Raw genomic sequence first — 17169 nt, forward strand, 5'->3', positions numbered from 1 at the left:
TTGTTCAATTTGTCCAGGTGCCGCAGATCACATAGGTAATTGAGGTCGCAGCTGGGAATCCAAGGTTAATTACCGCTGTGATAGATTATCTTGTGTGGTAGTGATGTACTGTATAGTTCTGTATGGAAACAGTGCTCTGCCAACCCATTAATGAATATCTGCTATTTATTAGTAAGCTTCTTTATTTGTTATTGAAGTATCTATTTATTGTTTGCTTTTGTGATCTCCATTTTACGGGTGTCTTCATTCAGATGGATTATCCAGGACTTTGTTGTCCTGTCACAGTGCTCGATCTGGTGAGGAGAGGATTATTTAGACTTTGGCATTGATAGTGACTTGCAGTGCTCTTCTGCAGTGGGACGGGGTTAACAGAAGGGTACTTTTGAAATGGTGAGGACATAGCTTTCTTACAGAGTCTGTCTACCTCAAATCTGAGATTTATGATGGGAGAAATAAAACCTATTCAGCTAAAGTAGAAGCACCAATAATTGTAATATTATGTTTCTTGTATTGTACCAGTGAAGTGCCCCGGCTAGCTCTGTTGGTAGAGCATGAGACTCAGAATCTCGGGGTAGTGGGTTCGTGACCCACGCTGGGCGGCGGGTCCTCCATACTGGAGGTTGGGCACAAGGCTAACGACCCCGTCCTGTAAAACATTAATGTTCCAGTAACGGCAACAGGATGTTTCTGCCCCTAAGTGCCGGAAGGCATAACGGGCAAACAACCATACCAGTTCTTTTTTTTCCTAAACACTTCTTTCTTTACTTGTACTTTGTTGAAAGTATAGCTGTCTAGACGTAAGGAACTGAAAAGGCAAAAACAACAAAAGTTTTAGAACAAAAAGACTGGTATGTACTGTAGCTACCAATTTGCTCAATACATGCAATGTCACTCACATACTGTAGCACATTGTTAACACCTGTGCTCCAATGCATGGTCTCAATAATGCTATGTCATGTCCCCTCTTATATTTTGTGTTCTATCCATTAGAACTATCTAACGTGTCCGTTCATCTTTGAGGATGAGTCTGTCATCAAGGAGCCTATTTTTCAGTAGTGAGTAACACAGTGCCATAACCCCAGTGCTAATATCCACAACCCCAAGCATTAAAAATCACTGAAAGGGCATTTAGTGACATTAACATATATGCTGAGTATTCATACTTAAAAGTAATGGAATGCAATAAACACCTGTTATAGTTGCTCTGAATTTTTTGAGAAAAGGTGACTAACTCTAGAACACTGAACTGTTTGTTTTCTTATTTAGAGCATGGCTTCGTCGGCTATTCTGAGGAGTTGCTCCAGAACAACACCCTGCCAGCATACAGTCCTGGGGAGTCCTTCTTCACTGTGTTTGGTGTTTTTTTCCCTGCTGCAACAGGTAATGATGCCCTCTTGGTTTGATTCTAACTGTGGAAATTGTGGATTTTTTCTACCAAATTCAATACCTTTCTGCAGCTCCACACATGTGGACTGGAACCAAAAGATAAATGAGAGAGAGTGGTCAATTGGTTTAACTTTTGCAGAGGCTGTGGCAGTAGGTGTGTGGTTGTTTGTAAAGGAAATTGAAAAGTGTCATGAAGTGTTAAGAAGAAGAACTAAGCAGTTTTGAGTGCACAATCCCTTTCCTTTATATTGACTTGGTAAAGTGTCATTCATTTCATTAGAAGAGAGTTCCTACTTTTATTCTTTTTGCCTAGTGTTTAGAGTGTATATCTAAGAGTATAACATTGTTACCCATCCTTTTTCAGTGTCTCTGAAGATTGTATGCTGTGAATAATAGTGTACTGCCTCAAACCTAGTCGAAATACTAAGGATTAGAGTCCACAGTGTGGTGTGCCATAAAGCTGAACTTCAGTTTACACAAAAGGACATGGAAATCTTTTAGCACCCTTGCCCAAATATCATTGCAAATGTTTTATAACAATTTTATTATTACAGGAAGATATGGCCCTGGGTGTAATTAATGTAAACTAATAATAATCTTGACTGCAATTTAAAATACTAGCTAACATGCCCCCTGTAGTTAAAAATAAAAACTGTCCAACGAGACCACATGGTTTGTTTCCCAACACTGAAATGGCAGAAAATTAAAAGGCAAATGAGTATGTATGAAACATAACACACAAACAATTATTTACAAAGACTGAGAATCCCTCAGTCCAGGCTTTCTCTAGTCCAAAGTTATCCTTACTCAGCTTCTCAAAAATAGACCACCCTTAGTGCAGACTAATAAAAATACAGCAGTTTGGGAAGGTACTGCTAATTTCTACAGTTACAAATTCTATACAATTCTTCAAATCTAGAAGTTTCTCTTAAACAAATGCATCCTAAAATAACTATTGCATTATTTTGAAGAACGTTTTTAGGTTAATGGGTCATTTGGCTTAACAGGCTTTTTACCTTCCAATTACATTGACCACTAGGACCAAAATGGATTTAATTCATTCGTGCAGATTCGTAAAATTCGTAAGGAATAGAACTCAATCACAACTCGGAGACGGCATGGCTTCAACATCTGACTTCACTTTCTTTAGAGAAAATTCAGTTTGGGTCACAACTTTCTTCACTTACTGACAAAGGAAAAGCACATACATGTATCTGTTCCCCTAGTCACCTACCAGCTGATTTCAGTGTGGAAGTGATCTAAAGAATGTGCACGCAACTGAATTATAGCTGAAAAGTAAATAGTGTATGTCACAACTGGAGAAGGCAAAAGTTAGTTATGGCCTGCAGCTATTCAGCTGTGTCATTTTTTCATCTTGGTATAATAGCCAATTTATTTTTTTTCATGCTTTGGAGCATGAGTTGGGCTCTACTCACAATGCTGTAAAAGGTAACATTTATGTACAGTACAGTATATCAAAACCTATAATCAATGTACACAGCAGTAATGACCCGGTTATAAACAGTCGCTCTCTGAATACTCTAAATAAACCTGATTGGGTTGAAGATCATTTTTATATTTCTCCATGCAGCAATGCAAAAACATGATCTTGTTCAAGCACAATATAATTCTGTCTCCCTGTACAGACTCAAAACAGTTGCAATGTTAAAGTACCCCTACAACATCTGACTTACAAGAATATTCACCTTCAGTTTTTGACTGACACAAACACTGCCAGATTATTAAATTGAGGAGTGGGGGTTTGCTCTGAAATCCTATATTATTTATTTTAATCAGAATATTTTTTATTGTAACGTGCACCCACAGATGTGGGTGTTGGTGATAAACTGTACTTATTTTGGGGGTTGATTAATTTTCTTCAGGGACATTGGTGGGCAGTCATGTGCAGGTGCTCTGCTTTTGTATATGAAGTTATTTTGTTGTACTTCCTCCTGTTCACGTTCATTTAGACCGATTCCCTGACGTGAAAGTATATTTTTGAATAAAGCTACTCGGGTTAAATATATTTCTGTACTGTGTTCCAGTTTTACATAGTGGTTTTGATATTGTCTTGACCCAACTTATTCACCCTAGGAAACTCTTCTACGGAAGCCACAGGCGGCGGTGAAACACGTGGTATTGGTGTTTCCCGCTTGTTGCTTGTTGCTTGTTGCTGTTGTTCGGGGTACCTTTCATGTTAACTTGTGAAGAGCGCCTGTGAGCCTGGACTACACAGAGCCTGTGCAGCAGTAGTCGTTCTCTGCCGATAGAAATCTCAGTATAAAGTTAGTGAAATTCCTTAAATAAATTATTTCGCATATTTGAAGTATATTTGAACGTGAAACTTCCTTTCACACAGATGTGACATTTTGAAGTCGGTTTATGGGAGATATTAGGAACCTACAGTATAGCAGTTGTCTGATGAGGTTACAGTAGGTGGGAGTGTTTTTTATTTATTAATTTTGCTTTCCTCCACCTGAATTCATTTTAGCACCAAGCCTCACAATCTCCTCACAAGAAAACAAAAATGTCATGTGGATGTGGTCAGCATATCCATAAATTATCCCTTTGAACTTGCACAATCATTTAGGAGGATATCAGATTTTTTGTCTTTCATGACAATTAAGAGCTACAGTATATTAATAGGTCACTGAAGCTTAATGTGATTAAGCATTGAGTAGGCACATTTCAATTTTATTAATACAGAATGCCTTCAAGGCTTGTTTGCTCCACAGTGTGCACTGAGATGTCATTTCCCACCATTATTTCAAATACCACAGAAGAACCTCCTTTGGAGGGATAATTGCTTTGCTGTTGCCTGCTGACATTTACTGTTATGGCTAAATACTTACTCACAGGGGGCTGCAGCTTTCTATAGGGGAAGTCTAACACCTTTACACCCTTTTTAGAAAAAGTACTGTTATGGCTAAATTAGATTTTGAGACTTCTCTGCTTCCCATTGAAGAAGTGGTTTAGAATCACCTAAATCAAATCTCTTTTCTTTTGTGACATTGCGTTTGCACAGAATGTTGAACATTTTGAATTATTTAAAAAAGCATCTATAATAGTGTACGCAAAATTTGTCAGTAGCTTTGAATGATTTCTGATTAACCGTGACATCTCTGCCTGTCTTCTGTCTGTGATGTAGGTGTGATGGCAGGTTTCAACATGAGCCCAGACCTTCAGAAGCCCGACTACAACATCCCAGTTGGGTCCTTGGCTGCCATTGGCATATCGTAGGTGTTCCCTCCTTATTTAATTAGTTGGCCTGCAGAAATACACAGAGGTCTGAAAATGACCGATCTGCCTGCTGTCTGAGGCGATGTGCTGTTTCCCAGCTGTGTTGGACCATTAGAATCTGAGCAAACCTCCTCCATCAGATCTGTGCTAATGCACGTCAGCGTGAAAATTCATTTTTACCCGCTTTCCGCAACATCAACATGAATTGCAGTAATACCTTCTTTGTTTTTGTTGTATAATTTCACTTCCGTTTGAAATGTGTTCAAAAGAATATACAGTATTATGGGACAGACAGTCAGACATGGTGAGATTAACTTAGTACATAGTGTGACAGAAGTGTGTTTTAAGCCTTTTCATGTGTATTCACAAAGAAGCTGTTGTCTGGTCTTCCTTTTAAGTAATGCTGGCCTTTGGTGCTGTTTAATGTTAAAAGAGCTGACATCCCCTTACTGTTTATTTATACCTTGCCTGTGGTGTGTTCAGCTTTAGAATTACTCAGTTATGTAATTCAGCCATAATAAATACAGAAGCTGCATTTTAATAACTTGTTATAGAGTGGCAGAATACAGATATTGAAAATATGAATAAGTAATGATGTCACCTTTTTGAACCTCCACATTGTATTCCATATATTTATAAAATAATCTACAAATGTAAGATGGGAAGCAAGAGAAAATGCCAGATGAGTGTTGGAATTGGGAGAGAAAATATATTTTCTCTTTCTATATATCTCACAATATATGTTGCTCCATTTTTAGCATGACGAAAAATTCCCTGACAATATTTTCTATTTTGGGAATCTGCAGGTGGTTCCTGTATTTAGTCTTTGTGTTTCTGCTAGGAGCCATTTGTACAAGAGAGGCACTGCGCTACGATTTCTTGATAGCAGAAAAGGTAAATAGTGCTGTGGTGCTGGATTTGTTTTCTCACATACCACACTCCTGTTTTATTTCAGAAGAAAAGCAGTGTCCTAGTTCTGTTATGGTTAATTTGAATGTCATGGAACGGCCGTGCATGGTTATGGAGTGTAGTCCATAAAATGTAACTGTATTAAAATTCAGTGCAAATGTGTGATTCTTTTTTATGTTTTAAGTGTTATTGGTTTTATTTAATTAAAATTGAAATGTCCAACCTCAAAAAGATTCCTCAAAAAAACATTCTGAATTCCAAAAATCCCACCAGTCTGGGGAGGCAGCAAACACACCTTGCTTTCTGAAATAATTGGGTTTTAATGGGTTTAAATGGGTGGTTCTAGCCAGTGTTACAGATTATTAACACAGAAATGTGCGTCTGTACATTGGATTAAAAGAAACGCGTTTGAGCAGAATTGGAGATAGAGCTTGCCAATAAGAGACAGTGGCATTGTTTTGGTCTTTGTAGTGTGATTAAAGTCTGCATTGAGGACACTTTGAATTGTATCAAATAATTCACATTAAAAATATTTGAAGCCAAAGTTACAGGTTGTTTTGGGGTTAAGAAATTCCTTGAAACCTTTCATATATTTTCCATTAATTGAAAGATTTACCCCTGCTTCATCTTCAGGAAGGTCTGCCATCAGTCCCTTCTCATGAGCGTAATAAACGTGGCTTATGAGAGGAGGTCATTTGGCCAGCCATTTGGTTACTAGTAACTGATGCAAGGATCACACCCAGGCATTAGCTAGCTGTTTCAGGCTGTTAAAGTGTGAGCTGGATTGTAAACCTTTAGCCACTGGTCTGGCTGTCCAGGACCAGGATTAGGGTCCTGTGGTTTAATGCAAGCTGCACACAGAAGTGAGATGCAGTGTTGTAGCAAGACAGACTGTCCTTCCTTTGCGTCCTGCATTATGTTCATCACTGGACTGAAAAAGGAGGCACTAGTGTTGCTGCAGTCTTTTCAAGACCAGTTCACACTGGAGGTTGAGGAAGGTTTACTCTTGAATTTTTCCTGCAGTGTTGTTGTTGATACCTTGGCTTCCTGCAAGAAACAGCTGGCCAGGGTCCTTGGCTTAGTTCACTACCAAACGGGCTGGATGGGCTGACTGGCCTTCTCTCGTTGGATCTTTAGTGCTTTTCATTTCTTCCTGTTGAAGCTCAGTTAATTGTAACCGAAATTTCCTGACGCTTGTTGTTCAACAGAATAGTTAGACAAGGTCTGGGTTTCTCCTAGCGCCTTCCTGAGATCAGGGAAAGATACGCTCATTGTGCTGGTGAGAATGCAGTGTGATGGCGGGGACTAAGGAGACAGCGGCATGCTAACATAGGTGTGGATGTCTCCATGCCCTCTGTTTGCCTTGCAGGTTTCACTGGTGGGGTTCCTGTTTTTGCTTGGACTCTATATTTCCTCCCTGGCGTCCTGTATGGGTGGCCTGTACGGGGCACCCAGAATCCTCCAGTGCATTGCTGAGGAAAGAGTGATACCACTGCTTGGGTTCTTGGGACAAGGGGTGAGTGGACACTGGGAGACTATGAACTGCATTACCTGGAAAATGTATTTGTTTAAAGTATATAAAGGAATGTCTAATAAAAATGTGCTCACTTAATAAAGTAGTACTACTTCTCTGTGGTATTTGACATCTACTCTTTACCAGAGTTAAATTTACCAGAATGAGTAAATTCAGGAAATAATCGCTCTGCGGTTTAAACTAATTTATTTGTTCTTTCTTCATTGCTGCCATGTTTCTAATTATAAGCCCTTTTGATATCCAACAAGCACTCTCGGTCCTTGTCGTTGGCATTCCAGCACAGCGTGTTTTATTACCTAGTAAACCCACAGACGGGTCTCAAGCCGGGGTCTAGTCAGCGATGGCGTTTTTTTGGAAACCTGTGCAGCAGGTAGCTGCTATTGTGAAAGCGTGAGCCTTTATAAATGATGGATCTGGTGATCTTTGCCTTGGTTCAGGGGGGCAATTGAGCTGAGGTTTAATTGGATGAGTTGAGTCATGGATGGAAAGGATGGGGGTGGGGGGGTGCAGTTTTAGAGGATGGTGGCTTATATTTCAACGATGCCTATATCTCCAATATCTGAATGAAAGGAAGGAAAAGGTCACCTTATCTTTGCAATAGGAATGAGTTTGCTAAGGAGCAGCCCTTGGTGGGGTAAACTAGTTTAAGAAGGGGTGTACTACTGTGTGTACGAAAGTGTGACCTTTGTGACAGTGAGAAGTGCTGCTGTCTGTGGCTCCTTTCCTGCACTTTTGCACACGCTTTTGTTTTGAAAGTCATGGATTGAAGTAGAGTTTTGCAGACCGGGGTGCAGGATAACTGAGACTGGCGATTCCAAATGATGTTTGTATTGTATAATTATTTTCTGACATATGGCTGTCTTTATGCTATTTTTTTTTACTGTTTATTATTATAATATAATTTTTGCTCTTAAAAAGTTCTAATGGGAACATGCCTTCTTTTGTGTGTTGTTATCCTGAATTTCCTGCTGCTGTGTCATGCACCTAGCTACACATACAACAAATGTAATCAGCTTTTTTCTGCCTTTAATATTACAAGACACTTAATTGCTTAATTAACATAAACATTACATTTAAGGTCAAATATGACATTCTGATTCTCCTAAATGCAAATGACAAGCCAATGTTGTCTTTTCTTTTATTACATTTATGTAGTCTTCCTGTTTTAATGTGAATGATTACCGTCAGGTTGTGTATGCTAAACAGATTTCAGTACTATTAAGTATACAGAATGCATTGTAACTTATAGAAAACACAAATAAATCTTTAAAACTGTAAGACCAAACATGCATGAAAGACATGAAAGACTGCAGAGTAATAAAAGTTGGCAATATGTGTTTTTCCACTTGTTTTCCATCTGAAATGGTGTTGACCACAAAGTTTCCTGCTACGAGGTGTTACATGTAAGATAAGTTTAGAATTCTTAAATGAATCAGATGTCTGCTGCTTTTCAATGAAAACAAGCTAATGGCTGTGCTATGGAAAAGTTGGTTGAGTTTGCTGAGTGTTTTGCATAGGAGGGGGAGTTTCTTGTGAAAGGAAGTTTAAAATGGCAGTTTCACTTGTTTTTCCCCCAGAAAATAATTGATTAGATAAGGCCAAAGTCTTGGTGGATAATAGTTACAGTGCTACATTTAGAAAAATAGAATACCAGGAAATACCAGATGCTGAAAAGATTAATAAGACATGTATTGAGACAAAATACTGAAACCTCCACGGTTATTTCGTATACTAATTGTATGTTAAGTGCAGTAGAGGTAATAATTTAATCAAATTGCAGGGAAGTTAAAACATTCTCCAAAATTTAAAAGATTTCAACAGAAATTGCAGATTGCTCTAAACTTCATCGCATGGATCTGTATACTGCATAAATAGGAAACTCGTGTAAAGCATTGAAACACTGGGAAGACGAAATTGGAGAGGTGAATACTCTGACATGTCTGAAATGACAACTGTGCAAAGTGAAATTAGTTGGGAAGTGTTAGATCTCCTAATATCATTTGTTGAAAATCAAAGAAAATATATTTGGGGAAAAATGGCAGAATTGAGGCATTGTAAGGTAGATTCAAATATAAATTAAATCACAACATTTGTTTCCCCTGGTGAATGTGGACTTTTATGTTAAATAAACTCCTTTATACCGTTGAGAATTTCTATAATAATTACCTTAGACTCTCTCTCTCTTTTTTTCTCTCCTACAGCCCCACACCCCCACCCCCTTTAAACCAAATCAATACAGAATGAAAATGAATCTATCCAATCATAGATCTAATTATAGAACAGTGCGCCTGCAAATTAAGGAACGCAGTCTAAAACCAATTTTGCCTTTCAAGCACAGCGTGTCTCTCCCTTGCCAGTGGCAGTGTCTGACCTCTGCTTGTTGTAATAAAGTTTGTAGACGGCTCCTGCAGAATCAAAGCCGCACAACAAAGGCAGGAAAAGGGTTTTAGGCCAGCCCAGGTTAAGCTGGAACAACGCCAGCGAGTAACTAGGAATTCAGCCTCGGCTTAATGAATCAAGGAGCACATTTGTGAGCTAATAACGACATCTTGTTAGGCTGTGCCTCTATTTGTAGTTCTGTGTTAAGAAATTATGATACAGCGACGGGGAATGTGATGTTTTTATGTCTTTGATCATGATCTTGTGTTTGTGCTTCAACAGAGAGGTCCTAATAAAACCCCAGTGGCAGCCATATGTTTAACGAGCTTGATCACCATGGCCTTCATCTTCATTGGCCAGGTTAACATCCTGGCTCCCATAGTTACAATAAACTTCATGCTCACTTACAGCTTCATAGACTATTCCTACTTCAGTGTGTCAATGAGTTATAAACTTCAGATGAAGCTGAGGAAGCCCCTGCCCCCCGAAGGCTCTGCTCACAATTCCAGTAAGCCTTTAATTCTCACCAAGCATTCCCGATATGGAACAGATGACATAGTGAAGACCCAGAGAAATGGAACATTGCTGGAGTTCACTAAGGACATGGACCAGATATTTCAGTCCCCCGGCCCAGCTACGGAAAAAGCAGAGAAAGAGAAGGAAAGTGCTGTGAGCCACAGAGGCAAATTCAGGAAGTCCAGAAAGCCTGCCAAGCAAATGCTGATGGATAGCTTTCAGTTAGAATTCAACAGCTCCAAGACCGCGGATCAGGAAAACGGGGAAGCCTCAGGCACAGAAGTGCTACACTCTGGAGGATGGAGTGAAGCAGCAAGTAACCTTCAGGGGCGACGGGGTTCAGTGGAGGAGGGGTTTCAGATGGGTGACCCACACATGACTGATCTGCACCTTCACCTGAATGGTGAAAAACAGGAATCACCTCATCAACAGCTGCCCACCACAGAGCTCAGGAGTTCACAGGATCAAAGCTTGGAAGGTACATAAAATGCATTAACATCCAGGGTAGTGTTTTGTTTTTAGGGTTTTAGTGAAGCTATTGCGCTTTTAACACAAGTGCATTGTTATTGGTATTCCTACTGTTACTTAAGGTTGCCGGTTCAAATCCCGCGGCCGGCAGAGGAATCCTACTCCGTTGGGCCCCTGAGCAAGGCCCTTAACCCCAACTGCTCCAGGGGAGCTGTACAATGGCTGACCCTGCGCTCTGACCCCAAGCTTCTCTCCCTGTCTGTGTGTCTGTGTCTCATGGAGAGCAAGCTGGGGTATGCGAAAAGATGAATTCCTAATGCGAGAAATTGTATAGGGCTAATAAAGTGATCTTATATTATTAGAAACAAAAATGATCTGTAGTGTGTGGTGCAAAGTTTTGATTGAGTTCCGAGTTCAGATCCCATTGTCCACTCCCTTAAAAAGGCTACTCCTAACGTCCTTTGTCAGACTGCAGTACCCATGAGTGATTTTACCCAGATTGCCCAAGCAAAACCAGCTATACCCATGGTTATCAAAATCTGTATCAGAAAATAGTTATCACCCAAGTGAGTCACTTCGGATACACTTGTCAGTCAGGTGATGATAATAATCATGCATGTAAAATTAAGGACTTTTTCCCCACTATGTTCATAAATTTTGTCTCGGCAATTGAAATAAAATCTTGCCTTTGGCCACAGCTTCTCTAAGATGTGTAAAACATTCCTGACACCCTCCCAGCAGTCCGATCAAGTGAGAAAAGAGGCTCGCTTATTAACGCAAAAATCCCTGAAATTCCTTTGTGCAGAATTCACAATTCACTGCATTTTGTGCAGAAAATGCTGGTCTGAGACACTTATAGAAAATAATATACTGGAGTGCTCTGTTACAAATTAAAAACAGTTTAGGTGAATTTCTCTTCTGTGACATCCTGCGATTCTCATCATTGCATTCAGAATCAAGCATACTGGCAACCCCTGAAACCCTGTTAGATTGTTATTGTTATTGTGTTCAGGACATTAATGGACTTCATGTTAATGACTTCTAATCTTTCTTCAACAGGTTTAACTGAAAAACAAAAACTTCAAGGGGCTGAAATTCAACAACTGCCAACCTCTCTTCACACAAGACTCTGTAACCACTGGGTTTCCCTTATTGGTGTAAGTCGAGGAGTGAGAGGAATGCAAAAAGACACCTTTGCTTTTGTATTAATGAAGCAGATACGATGCCCACTAGTTTAGAAATGCGTGTAAACACACAGGTCCTCCAGGACTGGACACCAGCACTGTAGAGACACAGGTCCTCCAGGACTGGTCTTCCTTAATAGAAAATGTTCTTTGAAGTTCTACAAACCTTCCTAACATAGCAAAGAATGTATCATGTGCACGGGAGTCACGGGGCAGACTGGCTAGATTTCACAAATCTTCTAGGGTGAGGTGTAGATGTGTCTCTGATATAAATTATATTATGTTCTAGGAATTTTCACAAATAATAAAAAGACACTTTTAAAATAACCGCTGATGAGCTCTTCCTACAGTGGCAACGCCAAAGTGGAATGGCAGGAAATGTCCTTACATCTGTTTTTAGTCTGCCTGTCCTGGTGAATGTCTATGAAATCGTATTTCTTCAACATATTTATATAAAGGTTTTGGGTCTATCTAAACATAAATATTTTAACTTGTCTTTTGTAACAACTAACTTTATTTTTTTAGGCAATATGCTCAGTTGCGATCATGTTTGTAATACAGTGGATCTATGCTATTGCAAACATCGCTATGGCAACTGTCCTTTATTTCTACATTGGCCAAGCAAATCCAGGTCTGCCAACAGGTAAATATATAAAGAAATATGTTGCACTTTTTAATCCATGGGCCATACATTGAGTGTTTGTATTTAAAATCAATTGACATTGTCACCAATAACAGATAATTTCAGCAGGAACAGATTTAAGATAGTCATTTTAAATCTGTTTGTTTCACCGAATAATATCACCAATCTGCTGAGAGTACTGATGTGAGTTCAACTGGTACTTATTTCAATGAGCTTCTTTAATCTCCATTTCCATAAGGTCACCATTGGTGTTCACCATGACCCAATTTTGGGTCCCTTTGTGATGCCACAAATACATACTGTTTTTTCAAATAGAGATAGATGTGATGTCTTTCCTTTTTTTGCACTAAGTATATTTATTTTTGACTTTTTAAAGTCAAAAGATGTCCTATTACTTACTAAGGCACTTTTGTATTTAATAAATATATTAATTTTGAAGTGCTAATGCTTGTATTTAGTCCTAGTGAAATATGACTATGCTTTTCAGTACAAAATAAATATTCCACAAGTGTGACATGTTAGTTTTTTCTGAAAAATTAGAAGATTGTCTTGCATATTTACTTTGTAATTTAAGATGGATCAAAATGTCATGAGTGTAAAAAGATCAGATTGAGTTGGAATAATTCCAAAACAAAGTCTCTTTTTAGATGCCAAAGAAATAGGCTTTTTCTGAATGCGACCTTTATAAGCTTCTCTAAAACAACTTTGAGACATTCCTGCATGTTTTAGCATAGGCATTATACCACCAAGCAGCTGTTGCGCTTGGAATGCTCTTCCCATATTTTGCAGAACTCAGTGATAAAGTATCTCTCTTCACCATGTCACAGTTCACAGTCTGATTTACACAATCTGATTTCTGTAACACGAAGAATACTGGAGTGTAAAAAATCTCTTATTTTAAATGTTGAGCTTGTGCATAGAAATAATTGTTAAATTGTATAAAATATGATTAATCTTAGTCTTTGAATATGTTTGATATTTAAACTATCTTGCTAAAAATATGGAATGCAAAGCTGGCAGTAGATTGTTCATTTGTTCACGTTATTTAAATCTAAAATAATTCTGCTTTGTCTCAACAGGAGTATCTGCTAACTTTAGTTTCTTCAAATGGCTACAATCTTCTCTGAAGACTATGGGCAGGTGTGTTAGCCACAGAGTTATTTACTTGTGCTGTGGATAAATGTCTGCTGTAGCTCTGGTCCAGCATTTTCTGCTGAATCGCCAAAAGCAGAAAGCATTGTACCGATGTGTGGTATAAATAAAGATCTGGTCCGTAATGCCTTTTAGGATACTCTTAAAGTTGCACAAGTCTTAATTCAAAGGGCAATAGCAAAACATATTATAATGCTTCAGGTGATATTTGTCCAGCTCAAAGTGCAACTGACTGAAGTACAACACACGATCTAGTTAGGGTGACCCTGCTAGCATTCCAAAGCACATGGCTCTCTGTGAACTAGTAGTTCAGATCAGTGTAACACTGTTGGCCTTCTGGCATGGCCTGTGGCTTTCCTCAAAAGAGACCCAGGACAGAAGAGGGCTGGAGACTAAGCTCTCTTCACACTTCATTAGTTTGTGAAAGCTGGGCTGAGGCAAGCTGACAGGCCATTGAAAGGAAAGCTGGCCATGTGGACCTAAGGCCTAGTGAAGGTTGCAAGTTGCTTTTGTTTTGGCAAGTGGTTACACCAGCACTGTATGGAAGAAGACCAGATGCAACCAGTCTGATTTTACTTTTGTTTGGCATCGTTGGCGAGTGGAACTCCTTGTCTAATCAGTTAACTGTTGGGAATGGTTAATATGAGACAAAACAATCTTTATCTAACATGTTATTTTACATTGGGGGGAATAAAACACCCATATAAAGACCTTGTTGATAGCTATTTCTGTTAACATAGCATAAATACAGTAGATTAAGGAACGCACCAGGAAATCAATGCAGAGAGAGGCAAGTAACTGTATCATGGGTGTTTAAAATTCCAATGTGTAGTGTCTCGGCGGGCTCAGTAATTCTTTGTTAATCCAGAGAGTCCTGGGTGTGCTCTTCTGCTTTTAGGCGGGGACCAGCCCCACAGGATCAGATTGTTGTGACTCCCTCATTTGCAGCTGTTGGCATGGAGACTCAGCAGCTGACCGAGGAGAATGCCGACTTCGCGTCACGCGACCGTTACCACCATTCTTCCATCATCACTGGAGGAGAACTAACAAGCCAGCTCCAATAAGAAAGGACCAGTCAGCCCGTCTCTCTCTCTCTCTCTGCACCGGCAACATCCCTTATTTTTACACCGGTGGACACTTAAAAATAATTGCCAGTAAGGTTTTTGTGGATAAACATGAAAGATTGTGTTATTTCTGCTGGGAAGGTTATATTTGTTATTTGGTGCAGAAAAAAAATGACAACTTTTTCCGCCCAATATAGCTTATATCACAATGGACCTGTAATGTCCCATTTTCATGATAAATTAAGAATATTTGCTTAAAACTGGCTTGTGCATAATCATTTTGGGCCTAATTAGTTCACCTTGCCTGAAAAATTCATGAACTCTAATGTAATCTGCCTTTATATTATGAGAGTAAGATGTTTAATTCCGTCATTGCAACTTTAAGCCACAAACTTTCCAGAAATGTTTTCACTCCCTTGGTGACTAGCATTGAGAAATCCAAAATCCAGAAGGGAAAACAAATTGAGATAAAATTACACATTAGGCGTGTTTGCTTTCTCCTTATATAAGCAAACTCAAAGAACCTTTGTGGGAAAGGGTTGTCCTTATTAAAATTGCCTCCCTGTATAAAAGTTTCAGAAGAGTAAAAATACCAGTGCATTCCCTTTATCGGAGTCAGCTGGTCTAATGCAAAATTCGCCCTTCTTTCAGCCCATGTGTACAGCATTGCTCAAACTTTGGACATCAGAATGAGCAGCTGTTTGTGTCTACAGAACTTGATTAGAAATAAAGTCGAATATTGCTGCGCAACTGTTCAATGGTTTCAGTTGATTTCTTACGGGACAGAGAGGGCACAGCAGTTGCTCAGATTGATCCTGCACCTGTTCAGAAGCAGTTGTGCGCTCTTAATCCAAACGTGAAACTGTGAATTTTACTGGCATTACGTTCGCGTATTTTTGTTATGATGCAGTACAACTTTGTCCCTTGTGATGCTGGATAACTGAAGAATCATAATGCTTCTAAGTGTCACTCAGAAAGTAACGCTCCACATGTTTTCATACGCAGATGTGTGTTGAAATGTCAGAAATGCATGAGTCATTTTTCTTTTTTCTGCTGAAGAGTGTTGGTCACTTGTACATCCTAGCAAAGCTTGAGAAAGTACAACGTGGAGTAACTGAGAAGTGTTTTGAAATTAATTGACTATTTTCAGATGTCATTTTTCTGGCTAAGTGACAAATGTGTTGTTGGTTTGCAGCGATTGGCGAACGGGTTGTATTAATTTTAGTTTGGCTTTATGGAGCAGAAGCCTCGTAAACTGTTGAAGAAAGATTTAGCTACATAAATTAGCATTACAAGTGTATTGCAATGGGCCCCTGTCAGTGTTAAGAATAAGGACAGAACAGAGTCTATTTATAGTTAAATGCTTAATGTTTTCTATTTATTAGTAATTAGGGGACACAAATTGTATGCATTCTGGAAACTGGTGTTTCAGTCAACTTAAAACCAAAATGATCTTATTTTTTATTTACAGTTTTGTGTTTAGACATTTTATATGATTTAGCTTTTATATGATTGAACTGGAATATTACATATTTTTTCATTTGTCCCTTTCCTGAAGAAAGCCTGTCTGTTCTGAAAGACAAAACTCTTATTTTTCGAGGTAAAGGAACTTCAGAATTTCTCTCCTTTCGAAGGTCATATTCTGAGTACAATAGTATTTTGCGGGTAAAGTGAATTGTTGGTTTATACCGACATGATTTGGGAAGGTGAAAAGAGACCCCTTTGTTAATGCCAAAATCTCATTTACCGTGAGCAATATTTGACATATGTTAACTCTTGCATCTAATTTCCCCAAACTCGTGCTGCATAGACAAAAAGATTTCCTTTGATGTCTCAACACTCAAACTAAAATTTAGTCTCAGTCCTCTTGCTACGGAGTGTGAAAGAGAGTAATCCGGTGTTTTAGTGTTTTAGTAGGGGGAAAAAAAAAGAAAAAATCTATTTTATTCTGTGATTGAGAAGGAACTTCTTCATGAATTTCTAAAAAAACAACAACATTGCATTTCTTAGTTTTGCGTGAATCCAAAAACCATTTGGTAATCACATGTTACAAAATGACAGCTATCGAGCTCACACACATAGGATATCCCGACCTCAGATGAAAAGGGCTGGTAGCTGCTATCACTAATGTCTGTAGGAGGAGTCAGCGTGTTCGGATGTAATTTGTGCTTCTGTTTCAGTCACAGCGGTCACTCTGAAATTAGGTACCGTTACTTGTTACAATGGAGTCAGAGGATTGGAGCTGGCCTCTTTAACTGAGGAACGGTCGAAATGGGACGTGATTTTAATGTTTGTCCCCCGCAATCCGAAGAATTATTTATTTGGGTTTAAACCTCCGCAACTGCCCTGCTCTTCAGCATCATGGCAACGTGCACTTTGATCAACGCAGCCACTCTCCTGGTGATGGTGCTGAGCGTTTTTAAATGTCTCTGTGCTGGGTCGTATACCGCGAGAACCGATCCGGACTGGATTACAACCGGGGAATCCACCGATTTTACTACCAATGTCACTGGTTTCGGAGAATCCACGGTTTTGCCTTCGGACGTGGGGAGCCACACCACCGCTTCACCCAGCCGCTTCGAGTCCGCATCTCCCGAGAAGACGGATTCCTTCTCCGGCTCTCCAGAAGAGCGGCAGACGCCGGCTGGAGCCAGCACTGGTAAGGCAGCTGTGCCAGCAATTGCCGACCCTGCG

The 17169-nt window shown here is 39.3% G+C and overlaps 2 protein-coding genes across 3 annotated transcripts in view; both read left to right on the forward strand.

The window, feature by feature from the left end:
• slc12a8 (solute carrier family 12 member 8) overlaps nucleotides 1–15225 on the forward strand; it is a 31548-nt gene extending 16323 nt beyond the window's left edge. For both annotated transcript variants that reach the window (XM_088606060.1, XM_088606061.1), the window contains exons 6-14: nucleotides 1267–1380; nucleotides 4535–4622; nucleotides 5433–5520; nucleotides 6905–7051; nucleotides 9731–10442; nucleotides 11492–11589; nucleotides 12142–12259; nucleotides 13339–13399; nucleotides 14310–15225. In XM_088606060.1, the coding sequence (XP_088462186.1) occupies nucleotides 1267–1380; nucleotides 4535–4622; nucleotides 5433–5520; nucleotides 6905–7051; nucleotides 9731–10442; nucleotides 11492–11589; nucleotides 12142–12259; nucleotides 13339–13399; nucleotides 14310–14475 (1592 nt within the window). In that variant the 3' untranslated portion in view covers nucleotides 14476–15225. The remainder of the gene's footprint in view (nucleotides 1–1266; nucleotides 1381–4534; nucleotides 4623–5432; nucleotides 5521–6904; nucleotides 7052–9730; nucleotides 10443–11491; nucleotides 11590–12141; nucleotides 12260–13338; nucleotides 13400–14309) is intronic.
• A 1371-nt stretch (nucleotides 15226–16596) lies between these two features.
• The window catches only part of heg1 (heart development protein with EGF-like domains 1), a 28190-nt gene continuing 27617 nt past the window's right edge, over nucleotides 16597–17169 (forward strand). Inside the window, exon 1 of the mRNA XM_088606059.1 lies at nucleotides 16597–17134. Within this exon, the coding sequence (XP_088462185.1) occupies nucleotides 16837–17134 (298 nt within the window). The 5' untranslated portion in view covers nucleotides 16597–16836. The remainder of the gene's footprint in view (nucleotides 17135–17169) is intronic.

This window comes from Lepisosteus platostomus, chromosome 14 (assembly GCF_059453375.1).
Source record: "Lepisosteus platostomus isolate fLepPlt1 chromosome 14, fLepPlt1.hap1, whole genome shotgun sequence".
Taxonomy (NCBI): domain Eukaryota; kingdom Metazoa; phylum Chordata; class Actinopteri; order Semionotiformes; family Lepisosteidae; genus Lepisosteus; species Lepisosteus platostomus.